Genomic DNA, 12,350 nt, shown 5'->3' with positions numbered 1-12,350 from the left:
GTAAAAGGAAAATCAAGAAAGTGATCAGCTTAAACACCCTTAAAATTTAGCTAGATTGTGATGTTATTTGAGAAGACAAAGTCTCAAGTGTAGCTACTGTAAATGTAAAAAAAAATTGTAGCTCAGTAATAGTAAAAAGCTGAACTCCACAAAATGGCTTTTACTCTGGATCGCATCTTTTTAATTCTATTTTATGACCGCTTTTGCAAGGAGCAGTTTAATGTGTTCTATACAAATTCAAACTAAAGCAATATGATTGAAATATTGCACTGAAATATTGAAAAAGCTTGAAAAAGCACTGTTTTAATGCTGGGGCTGATGTGTAATTAAAATGACAACTTGTGGCCAGAAATGACTCACCAGATCTGCAATGAGAATAGTAAATATCAGATGTTATTAAATTTATGATACTGAGGAAGATACTGCCCTTGAGACTGCCTCTCTTCAAAATTATTAGATGCATAATTCTCACTTGCTGCTCAGCACAACAGAGCTAGAATGAGACTAAAACTATAATAAAGAGAGTCTTAGCATTCCATGTAACAAACCAATGATGATCTTTAGTACATATTCTACACATTACAGGCTGCAGTGTATTACTTTACTGCCTTAATTTATTAAAGAAGCATAAACCTTTTTTTTTCAGATAAACTGAGAACCATTTGACATTCTTGGACTGATCATGCAACAAACTGTGAAGTTTGTTCAAAACTGAAATTGCCTGAGTTCAGAAAAGATGTGATAAGGTCATACAAAATTAAACATTTCTGGCCAAATTTGCTGCCCTATATTTTTAGGGTCGAATCACGTGCTGTTAGATCTGAGTCAATTCTTCTGAAATACAGTTTCGGAATGTAACCACTGTGAAAAAATGGAGGTCACATACAGTAGATAACAGAGAATATATACTGTGAAACAGAAATCCCAAGGAAGTCACTGTCATTGAAAAAAAAATATGTTGCTGGTTAAGTTTTAATTTTCTTTTTAACTCTTTTAGGTTTACTTTATACACAGTAAACAACATAATTCAAAGCACTTCAAAGCACAAAAATTCAAAGCACAAAAATGGACAAAGAAGATACGAGGGAACAACATGCAAACAAAATTATGTCATTAATGTCATAATGAGTAATCTCCCATAATATTTTCAATACAGTGTAACAACTAATTTTACACTTACTGTATAAAACACCTATGCTTGAGTCACATGCTTCTTCCTAGAACTTGAAGTTAATAAAAACAGCCTCACTATTATTGTATGTCATTATTTCCTTTTAAGTTGGAACAGAATTCAGTAACAGATGACTGAAAAGGGCAAATAATCAGATACAAAATCATTAAAGTCAATGTCAGATAGAATGACTTACTCCTTACCTCTTCAAATCTGTCAAACACAGCCCCTGCTTGCAAAAAATCAGGGAGGGGCTTCTGCCAATTAAATTCGTATGCTTTTGCCATGGCTGCTCACAAATCTGAAAAGCAAGAAATATACAGCGGATGTAAAAATATATACATTGAGATTTTTATTTTTCAAATACCACAATATAAAAAAAACATTAATTGTACCTATATTTCTATGAAGTGAATTGGGAAGTAACCAATATGAAAGCAATGGAAAATCCAGTTGTAAATTGTTTTTTTTTGTATCACATTCAAAACTGTATTTTAATTTGAATGGTAGCTAACACTATCATATTGCTTTCAGTGGTGACCACTTTTCAGTTCCCCCATAATCCTTAACTCTTGTGTAAACAACAAATTCTGTCATACAAACCAGGGACAGAGAAAATTTAATCAGAATACAGAAAATATTTGAAGCAATTACACTTTGCTAGCAAACTGAAATCGAAAAGGAAACAATCAGTGCTTGGTTATAATGTAGGGGGGTTGTGGGAGGATCTGCACTCTGTTTCATCCAGGCATCTCCCTTTTCTGAGACACAACTGTTGTATAGCATCATTATAATTTAAGTGAAACCACACCTTTAAACTTGACTAAAAAGCATACCTTTATTTTAAATATAAAGCTGATCAACAACTATCAAAGCTTGATCTTCAAAAAGATTTCTTTAAAAAAAAGTATTTTTCTATTGGTCCCATCTTCTTTAATCAAAGGAGAGATGAAACATCTGAATAAAAGAATTATTCATAGCCAGGGATTATTTTTTGTGGTTTGAAGATTAATAAATGCCAACAGAAAGCAATGCTTGATTCCTTTAACTACTGCTGAAAACATATGTTGTATTTTTATTTTGAAGCTAACTCAATGCATCCATAGGCTTTCTCCATTCTTTATTAAGAAATCAAAAATAGTAACTTTTGCATCTATATAAAATATCAATTAATATAATAACATTATTATACCTGAATCTAGCACCATAGTGTGAAAGATTTGAAAATCAAGCTTTTTCAAATTACCTTTACAAAATATAATAATGTACAAAATAAAATAATTTAATCTCATGGGTTTCATATTAATAATATTAATATATATATATTTATCTTTTTTATTTAAGAGGTATACAGAAAATGTAAAAAAATGGTAGGTTTTCAGTATGAAATGTGGCACAGCTAAAATGAAAACATGTTCAGCATTATGGAACGATCTCCCTGACCACAATTGTAAAAGCGCTGAAGCAAGCAGAATAGTTGGCCACTGCAGGTTCTCATCTTGGTTTTCTCAAAGTTGTATTCTAGTACTCTCAGCATTATCATCATCCAGCCTGATCTTGTCAGATCAAAGAAACTATGCAGGACTGGGCTTAGCAGTGTTGGGTAAGGAGACCTCTAAGGTAAAACAAGATTGCTCATGTAAGTGGTGGTAAAGGACCGGTAGGTGGTGTTCTACCTACTGACAACACCTTTAGAATGTTACCCCTGAAATGCCTCCATGTGGATCATTTTCATGTGCAGGGTCAGCTACAGTCATTCTGAAATGTGGATTATTTTCCCGAGAAATTTCATGTTCTATAGCCACTGCAGTCTCAGAACAATTATGGAGATGGATCAGAAGGATGTGACAGTCCTGGGGCCTGTGTGATTCATATCATCAGTCTTCCATAAATTGTTTCATAAATAACAAATAGCATCATTTCACCATTACTATACTGATGTACAATGAATACATAACAAATTTTACGTTTTACATCAATAGCTCATTGGCCATATACTGTACATACAGGTATCTATTTTGAAGTAATGAGACAATACATTTGTACTGATGATCCTCTGCCTGTTTATCACATAGTTGGTTTCTTTTCTTCTGTGAACTAGTCTGCTGATTGTTAAAGCTATACTTTTCAACCTCCAAGTAGCATTTCAGGCTGCCTTCAATCACAACAATAGCACGACCTTCATCACACATACTGGTGATGGTTATATACTTTGATAGTCTTTTGAATTGTTATTTACAGTATATAGAGTCTTAATCAATTCACTATGAGGATTCTACTCAACTTCTATATGAAACACTGAGCACCTTGAATTTTACCAAGCATCAATACAATTGAAATAACGAACAAATGTATTGTCTCATGACTTCAAAATAGATACAGTACCTGTATGTACAGTATATGGCCAATGAGCTATTGATGTAAAGTGTAAAATTTGTTATGTATTCATTATACATCAGTATAGTAATGGTGAAATGATGCCATTTGTTATTTATGAAACAATTTATGGAAGACTGATGATATGAATGTATCGTTTCATAGCAGAAGGCCAATGTATCAGAATCAAATGAGTGATAATATAAATTCACTCATTTGATTTTGATACATTCAAATTAAGACAAGAAATTCACAGCACAGTGTCCTTAAAGAAATGGAATGCATGATTAATTTTCACAGCAGAGCATTCTAAATTGAAGTTGTAATAAAACAGAAACGCATATGTTAATGAAACAATTGAGCTATTAAAAGATCAGCATAAAACAGTGGGAACTGTCACTGTGTACTGGTTCTTTAGCTTCATTGTCTTATTCTGTTCCACTCCAGATTGTGAAAAGATGTACTCAGATGGGACACTTCTGAGTGCCTAAAAGTCACAGAGATATGTTTCACAATTATAAAGGTACACAGGGGAGGACAGACAAAAGTTTAAAAAAAGTTTGATCAAATAAATGAGGGACAAAAAAAATTAAGTGATGATTCTTTTACATAAAATCAAAAGAAAGGCTATTCCAGTATGTCAAAGCATCTGTTAATACTGCAGAACAAAATAAAACAAAGATGATAAAATGCTGAAATTGCTGGAAATTAATACAACACTGAAAACAATGATACATGTCCACATGTCTTTTCAATTTTATAATCACATTTAAAAAAAACAGAATAAATGAATTGCAAAGTCTCGTTTATCGATATGACTTGAAGTTGTCATGCGTCCTAAACTGAACTAAGAAATCACACTATGCTGTTCTCATTGGGCAGAAGATGGGCAGAAGATTAACTACTTTGTCTTTATCACATCACCACATGTACAGTACAGTACTGCATATCTTCCACGTGCATATGGAAGTGGCTTTCAGCTTCAGCTTTATCCTTCAGTTCTTACCTGCTAAAATAAAACTGCCAGTAATTTTGTATGGAACTCCAAAACATATAACAGTCAAAGAATAGTATACAGTAGCTAATGATCATTATTCCACCGTGTCTGCATTTTTAGGCATTATTAGGTATGGTATGATTTTACCCAAGTACTCTTCCAAAAACATAAATAGTATCTTGGCATTTTGCATTTGGGCAGAAAGTTTGTAGTTGCATTATTTTTGTCACTGCATTGCCTTATTTGCATTTATTCTCTATTCAGAACTGCTGTAATATGAAATATCATAATGAGTTTGAATAATGTATTCTAGCAAGGTCTTGTACATGTAAATTAAAACTGGTATAATGCTAATCATTTTGGGGTTAGTGTGCTGTTATAAATTCTAAGCCTCTTTATTTTAAATACTTTTTTGTTTAAATGGGTAATGTGGCTCATTAACCTTGAGAACACTCATTTTCTCTCTTCAAATCAAGATAAAAAATGGAATTGATTCATACATGAACAACAAGAACCTTCTAAATTAATTGAGATGAAATGCCTGCTTCAGATGGCATCCTGATATTTGCACTTGTGTGCCCTTGTTGGATTTGGTAAAGGAACACTAATAGCAACAGCTGTAACAGAAAATTCAATTAAATCTTCCTTGAAAACAGCCTTCTCTACAAAATGTACTTGCAGTGTACTGTGTTAGCAGTCCTGACATTTTTGTGATTAGACTTTCCTCTGATATTGCAGTTTAATACATCTGTCACAAGATCTGCACCCACCTGTTAAAAATGGGCTGTCTAAAGAATTCCATTAATATATTTTTTGTGCAAGCTCCCCATTTTATTTCAAGGTTTGATATCTTGCCCTCACTGTTTTTGCCTGTATATAGAACTTTTGGAGGTCTTAAGATGTAACAATAATCCTTGCAAATACAAAAAAAATGTATTCTTATCACAACCTGCAGTAATACAGACATACATGTGTAATTGCTTTAAATTGTTAACCTACTGTAATTGTTAGCTGACTATCTTGTAACTTGGGTTAATTATCTCTTGTATTGATCCATCTGTTCCATCTATAATTCTGTTTTTAACTTATTAAATAAAATTAGATATTTCAGTTCAGTGGCACAGTAATTAGTGCTGGTGCCTTGATTTGGAACTGGCAAACCTTATATGTGGAGTTTGCATGTTTGTTTCATGTCCCGTAAGTTTCATTAAGTGCTCCAAATATCCCTCTATCTTCCAAAGACATGCCTATTTCATGAGGAGCAGGAGTGACCTTTCTGCCATTATTCATCCTCCCTTAATAGTTGTAACTAGCTCTGTTGTGTGCAATGTATCCAGTCTTTTAAGTTTGTTATCGGTTTGTTAAGTTTGCTGCAATCTTTTCCAGAAGAACATACGATTTGTGATAATTGATGGATTGCAAAGTTTTTTTATATAGTAGTGTATACAGGTACAGTAAGTATAGCAGTAGTGAATCTTAATAATTAAGACTGTAGAGGTGGGAATTAAGTAAAGGCATGGGTGAAGCAACATTATTCCTCCTATACCCTTTACATATTATTACTATAAAATAGTTATCCTCAGAATAATCAGATTCTAATGTTTTATTATTTGTACATTCCTCTTTTAAACCATGTCACAGTAACTATATTTCTTTGACAGTCCATAGGTGGCGGTGAAGTATGCTCATTCCATAGATTCAACAAAGTTGTTATTTTTTATTAAAGAAGTTTATGCTTCAGTACTACCATGAAACACTTAAAATGTGTACTGTAGAAAGCATAAATCATCAATTAACTGAACAGATCAAGCAAATGCCAGAAGACAAGTAATTAAAAAATGGCAATTTAAATGATAAATAATAAAGTATAAATGGCAGTTTAATGGAGCCATTTCAAGTAGTGCTTAGGTATCTTTCTATAGAAGGCTATAAAGGTATGTGGCCCCAAATCCTGGATGGGACCCTAAAGCAAAAATCATAATTCAAGTTACTTAAATAAAACACTAAACTGTATTCTTCATAAATGGGTGCAAAAATAAGTCACTTTGGACAACAGCACCAACAAAAATAATGCATTGTCAGTACATGAAAATAAAGGTTTCTGCAGCATCATTATCAAATCTGTAGTTACAGTATGTTTGCCAAATAGATTTTAGTACTGCCAGTGAGTTAACCTTGCTATCCACAAATATCAATAAGTCCATTTTGGGACTGGCCTCTTTAACAATGAAGATATATTTTAATTCTGCACTTCAAAGTCAAGGAATGATTAAATAACAACAAAAAATATCCTTAAAGCCTTAAGGTATGCTACTGGTGGCAAAGTGGCATCATGGTGCCTTGCACTACTGCGGCATTGGGTTTAATTCTGGACCTGGAGTGCTATCTGTGTGGAGTCTGTATGTTCTTCCAGTGTTCATGTAGGTTTTTGCTGGGTGCTCTAGTTTTCTTCTACAGTCCAAAGACATACTGTTAGGTATGAGTGTTTATCTCTGTGTCTGCCCTGCGTTAGACTGGTGTGCCATCCAGCGTGTACCCTGTCTTGCACCCACTGCTTGCCAGGATAGGATCTGGCTCCCCCACAACCCTGAATTGGATGAAGTTGTTAGAGGATGGATGGATAGGATGGATGCATGCTTTTGTTAGCTAAGAAGAATCATTATCAGTGAATGGCAGTTGATATTTTAACAATTTTTAACAATTGATATGTTATTGACATTCACCTTAGTAATATGTAAATATATTTCTTTTTGTATATACAGTATATATAACATATACAGATCCATAATGTATTATGTTTTGTATAGAATATATATGTATCACCTATAAATACAAGGGCTCCCAATGCAAAACAAAAACTCAAGAGTTACAGTCTACTGTAACTTCTATCCTCCTTTCATTCAAATAATAATGGAAAACTGAGGCAATCCTTTTTGCTTTTACTTACTCCATTAACATTACCACTACCAGCACTGCTTCCCTAGAGAACTGACTAATAACCACAACACGTTTTACTCAGCTAACCCAAAACATGCATGGCTCATCCCTGTCAATTAAGTACAGTTATTCTGTTTAGGCAAAGGTACAAAACTACGTGTCTGCACACTAAAATGCATTTTAAATCCCAGGTGTTTATTATCATTCTGTTTTGTCTCTATTTAGAACCACATTGCACTTAAGAACTGAATTTCGTGAGAAAAACAAAACCACTTTCTATTTAATAGCCATTCCGCTGCCTCCAGTTATTAACATTATTAACAATGTTAATGAACCGGCTAGACAAAACACCCTGCTGTAAAGGTAAATAAAAATGTCGCCAAGGCTGGAGATTGTCAACATCAGCCTTGGTACTCTTTGGTACAGTACTTATATCTCCCTGACTGGCATCTTATTCTAGTCTTCAAGGAATGTGGCTTATTTATTTGGAATGCTAACATTCTGCCAATACCTGCAGCTGATGTCTTCATGAAAGTCTGCAAACCAGAAGAGACCATTCAGCTGATCAATTTAGTTCTTTTTTGTTTTTAAAAAGCTAACTGGTCCAAGGATCTTAAACAGACATTTCTGGAAACTGAACTTTCTTGAAATTAGAACGTTTGTTTGAAGAGCCATTAATCATGAAAGGGTGTATTTTTATACGTATAGAAACTGTGAAGTTGTGACTTTGTCCTAAAAACAGTACTTTATTAAGGAAAACAAAATCACAATCATGGTGTTAAAAAGTTAGAAAAAATACATTAAATCTAAAATTGTTAAATTGTTAAACACTTATGAGTGTCTAAGAGTGTCTAAGAGGTTCATGCAATAAAACAAGACAAGCTGTGCATAAAGTAGCATCATACTCCAACCAATGACTTGTATAATAAAGGCATTGATGGGGCTGAATTTTGTGATTTTTGTCAAATGGATTACAAGGAATATTTATAGGTCTAAAATTTGTTTATAGATGAGTATCACATGAGGGAAAGGAAAAGGAATAACTGATTCATACCAAGACTAGAATTGGTTGGGTTTTTTGAATAGTGCTCTATGCTATAGCACAGAAATAATCATTTTATGTAATAAATGGCTTGCTTTCACAACACAACAAATGGCAAAACGATGCTTAGGATTCAACAACTACAGCTCCCTACACCTTAAACTTATGGAAGACTTACTTCATACTTGAATGTCAACATAGAAAATTACCTTCAGTCTGTCCAATCTCTAAACAATCTCCAAACAAGTCAATGTGGGACACAAAATACTCATTATAAATGATGTAATATAGTTGCATTGTGTTTCGATTTTGAGTTTTGGAATAACAAGGACTCCAAATTTTCACAAAATGTAAAGATGTTCAAAAGGTTTATTTCACTTAGGAATCACAATTTTAAACAATTAATTGAGCACTAACCCTTAGAATATATTTAACTAAAATAGCTGAGCAAAAATCTAAACAGTGATAATATCATAATAGTAGCCAAGCCCAGCATCAAAGTGAATTCCCATGTTATTCACTGACAAATAGCATTTGAAATGGAACCAAAAGTAATATTCATCAGTTCAGCATGTCATTGTCTAAATTTAGGGACTGGGTAATAAGCCTACTGTAAACATTCAAGAGTAGAAGAATTTTGCTACATCCAAATAGCAGATATTTTAAAATACAAATATATCTAAAATAAATCATTACTTCTAATTATTTATATTAGTCATTATGTGGATTTGCATTAAATCTGTTTTATTTTAATGTGAATCACAGTTTTTTTATAAATATACTGTACCTTCCTAATCTGGAATCACCGTTAAAACGGTTCATCACCAAAACCACTTTACCAGCACAGGGGATTATAGACTGCAGACTCTCTTTCAACATAGTCTTTACAGGAGAGGTAAGATCAACTGGAGTTGCAGTGTTTTGTCCACTTTCAGAAAGATAAGTTCAAAGGGGCACAGTAAAGTCCCAGTAGTCACTGTCTTCAAGCATATCCTGGTTGACTGAAGCCTAACTAATCTTGACAGCAATCAGCTCCACTGAATCACTCAGAACCCCCATAAGACTGCCTTTTAATCAACACACACAAGATAAAAGGAAATATTTTCTTGCAGAAATCAGGTCATGAATCATCAGTACCATGAATATACCTTCAAAGTTTTAAACATTTTATTTTGGACTATGTGTTAAAACATTCTTGATTGTGTGGCAAGTCCCCACCTAAAGGTGGCCAATGGGGGCCTTTGCAAAATACACTCCAAAAGGCAGAAAGTAAAGGAGCACTTTGGGGTGTACACTACCACCATCCACATGCACTTGGTCTGCTGGATACTGCTCTAATGAACTCTAATGTCAAATACACACCACGCCCCCATGAGACAAGAACACACCTGATATACAAACTAACCCCATGTGACTCAATCAAACACACCAAACAATCAGTGACTTTACTGAAAACAGGTGAATTATTTACAGTCATTGTGAAAGTCTCCTTGGTGACCCATTGTCACTGCATAATCCAGAGTCCACTTAGCATGGTCAACTCACACAAAAGAACAAAAGAATAAGAATAAGAATAAGAAAACAAAAACTACTTCTCTAATAAGAATTGTGTTATGCTGCCCTGCACCCAATGTGCACTAAGGCTTATGGTGATATACACATTTTGGCCATATCAGATACACTTTTGCATTTTTTTTTGCTTCAAGGCAATTCTAAATATCTGTATCCAAAATCAAAGAAAAAAAACCTGTTGTGTTCACAAGTGATCTCTTTGTGCTGAGTCATGTGGACAGCGAAAAGGAAAATGCAGACAGAATGATTTTTATCAGTATTCCTCAAATTCAATGTATTTGACCATATCTCTGAACCATATAACTACAAGATTAGATAACAATTATGCAAAAGTCATCAGGTCTGTGTATTTCCATTTTCTTTTATAAAACAGAAACACAATTAAAGACTGTAAAAAAACTAAGGTGAACAGTATACAGAGTTTGTACTATTCTTTCAGTTTGTTGTCCTTAAAATTTTAATTATGACACATTTTCTTACCAAATTGTTATGTATTGGTGAAAAGTCAAATTTTCAAAACAGGTGGACTAAATTTGTTTAATTGTCTGATTTGTTTAAAACCATGGCTCAATTTATACAATACAATATTTTAAATATGTAAATGACAAAATTTAGAAGCAGCACATGTAGCTTTTCTTTTGACATAATGAATTTCAGGAAAACAGTATTACCCACATTCACAGCTTCATTCTTTAACTCTCAAATCCAAAATGACCCCCGAGTGTTTGAAGGTTCAAAAGCTGTCCCGTTTTCTTGAATTACTATGATATTTGTATAGCCCTCTATTGATAAGCCTTCTGCTAGATATTATGCTATTTCTAGATATTGCTTATGTTATTTAAAGAAACGTGTCCTAATCAGCATAAGATGTAAGTTAAACACAAATATTAATATTGAAACATGCCTCCAAATGCATTTGAAATAACAGGCACTGTATTGTAAGGCACTGCCCATGTCAGATTTCATGAAGTAATTACAATGAAGTACAGTATATACTGTAGATGTATGAACAGTGTGTTTTTGCTAGTAAAAAAGAGATATTGTAGACAGACTCTCTACCTCAGAGGATTCCAGTGTTTATCCAATGGAGAGCTGACACCTTTTATTTTCAAGTCCAAGAATAGCTAAGGCTATACAAATGCCAATGTGAAGCTTTATAAAAAAGTATTCCCTAATCCTATCTGAGACAGCAATTGAACTTTTACAAGCCTGGCCTCTTTTTCAGAATGCCTAGGACTAATTGTGTAAAAATGTCAGTGCAGACTCTCTGATGCTGCTCACTCTTAGTCTTGTTGGACCAAGATAAAAGCAATAAAATATTTCCAATAGTAAACTAAGCCAGACTGAGACTGATGTAACCTGACTGGCATGTGTCTTTACAGATCTTATGAACTTCAAATGACCAGTTTAACAGAAAACAGACATTCATTTAAAATGAACAGTGATCACGCAATGCTGCCTACATACTGAACAATATATGGTTTGCTCTTAATGAACCTTGAAGTCCCTCAACTGATCAATAATAACTAACAGTGCACCTGTTTCAGTCAACAGATTGCCAATTGCTGGCTAAGGGACACTGGCAGCAAATTACAGTACCTCATATGATATCAGAATTAAGTGTTTTTTCTTTCTATTTCATTTCTATCATTAATTTCACAAAAGATAAACAAAATATATACTGTTTTTTAAAACTCATCTGCTTTCAAATTACTTAGGCAATATCACAGTTTCCATATTCCCATAAGAATATGGAATTGACATCATGATTGACATCATGAGAACGGTATAAAAATTAATATATATATACACTGAGAAGCAGGTTAAGAACTGATGATCTGAAAAGATAAAGCCACAGACCAACAATGCAAATGTTAGAAAGAGCTTACTGATATACAATGCCTTCAGAAAGTATTCAGATCCCTCTACTTTTTCCACACTTTCTTGTGTTGTAGACGTATTTCAAAATGGATTGAATTGATTCTTTTTCAATCGACACACAATACCCCATAAGACAAAGTGAAAACACGTTTTTAGAATTTTTGCAAATTTATTAAAAATAAAAAAATGGAAATCTCTCATTTACATAAGTATTCAGACCCATTACTATGACAATCCAAATGGAGCTCAGATGCATCCTATTTCTTTTGATCATCTTCGAGATGGCTTTAGAACTTGACTGTAGTCCACCTGTGGTAAATTCACTTGATTGGACATAATTTAGAAAGGCACACATCTGTCTTTATAAGGTCCCA

General features: G+C 33.5%; 1 protein-coding gene across 8 annotated transcripts in view; it reads right to left on the bottom strand.

Moving 5' to 3' along the window:
* The window catches only part of plcb4a (phospholipase C, beta 4a), a 162,569-nt gene that overhangs the window by 52,874 nt on the left and 97,345 nt on the right, over positions 1-12,350 (bottom strand). For all 8 annotated transcript variants that reach the window (XM_015350630.2, XM_015350616.2, XM_015350650.2 and 5 more), the window contains one exon: positions 1,375-1,472. In XM_015350630.2, coding sequence (XP_015206116.2) covers positions 1,375-1,458 — 84 coding nt within the window. In that variant the 5' untranslated portion in view covers positions 1,459-1,472. The remainder of the gene's footprint in view (positions 1-1,374; positions 1,473-12,350) is intronic.

Source organism: Lepisosteus oculatus, chromosome 2 (assembly GCF_040954835.1).
Source record: "Lepisosteus oculatus isolate fLepOcu1 chromosome 2, fLepOcu1.hap2, whole genome shotgun sequence".
Lineage (NCBI taxonomy): Eukaryota > Metazoa > Chordata > Actinopteri > Semionotiformes > Lepisosteidae > Lepisosteus > Lepisosteus oculatus.
The sequence above is the reverse complement of the archived record's forward strand: the minus strand, read 5'-3'. Positions and strand labels throughout refer to the sequence as shown.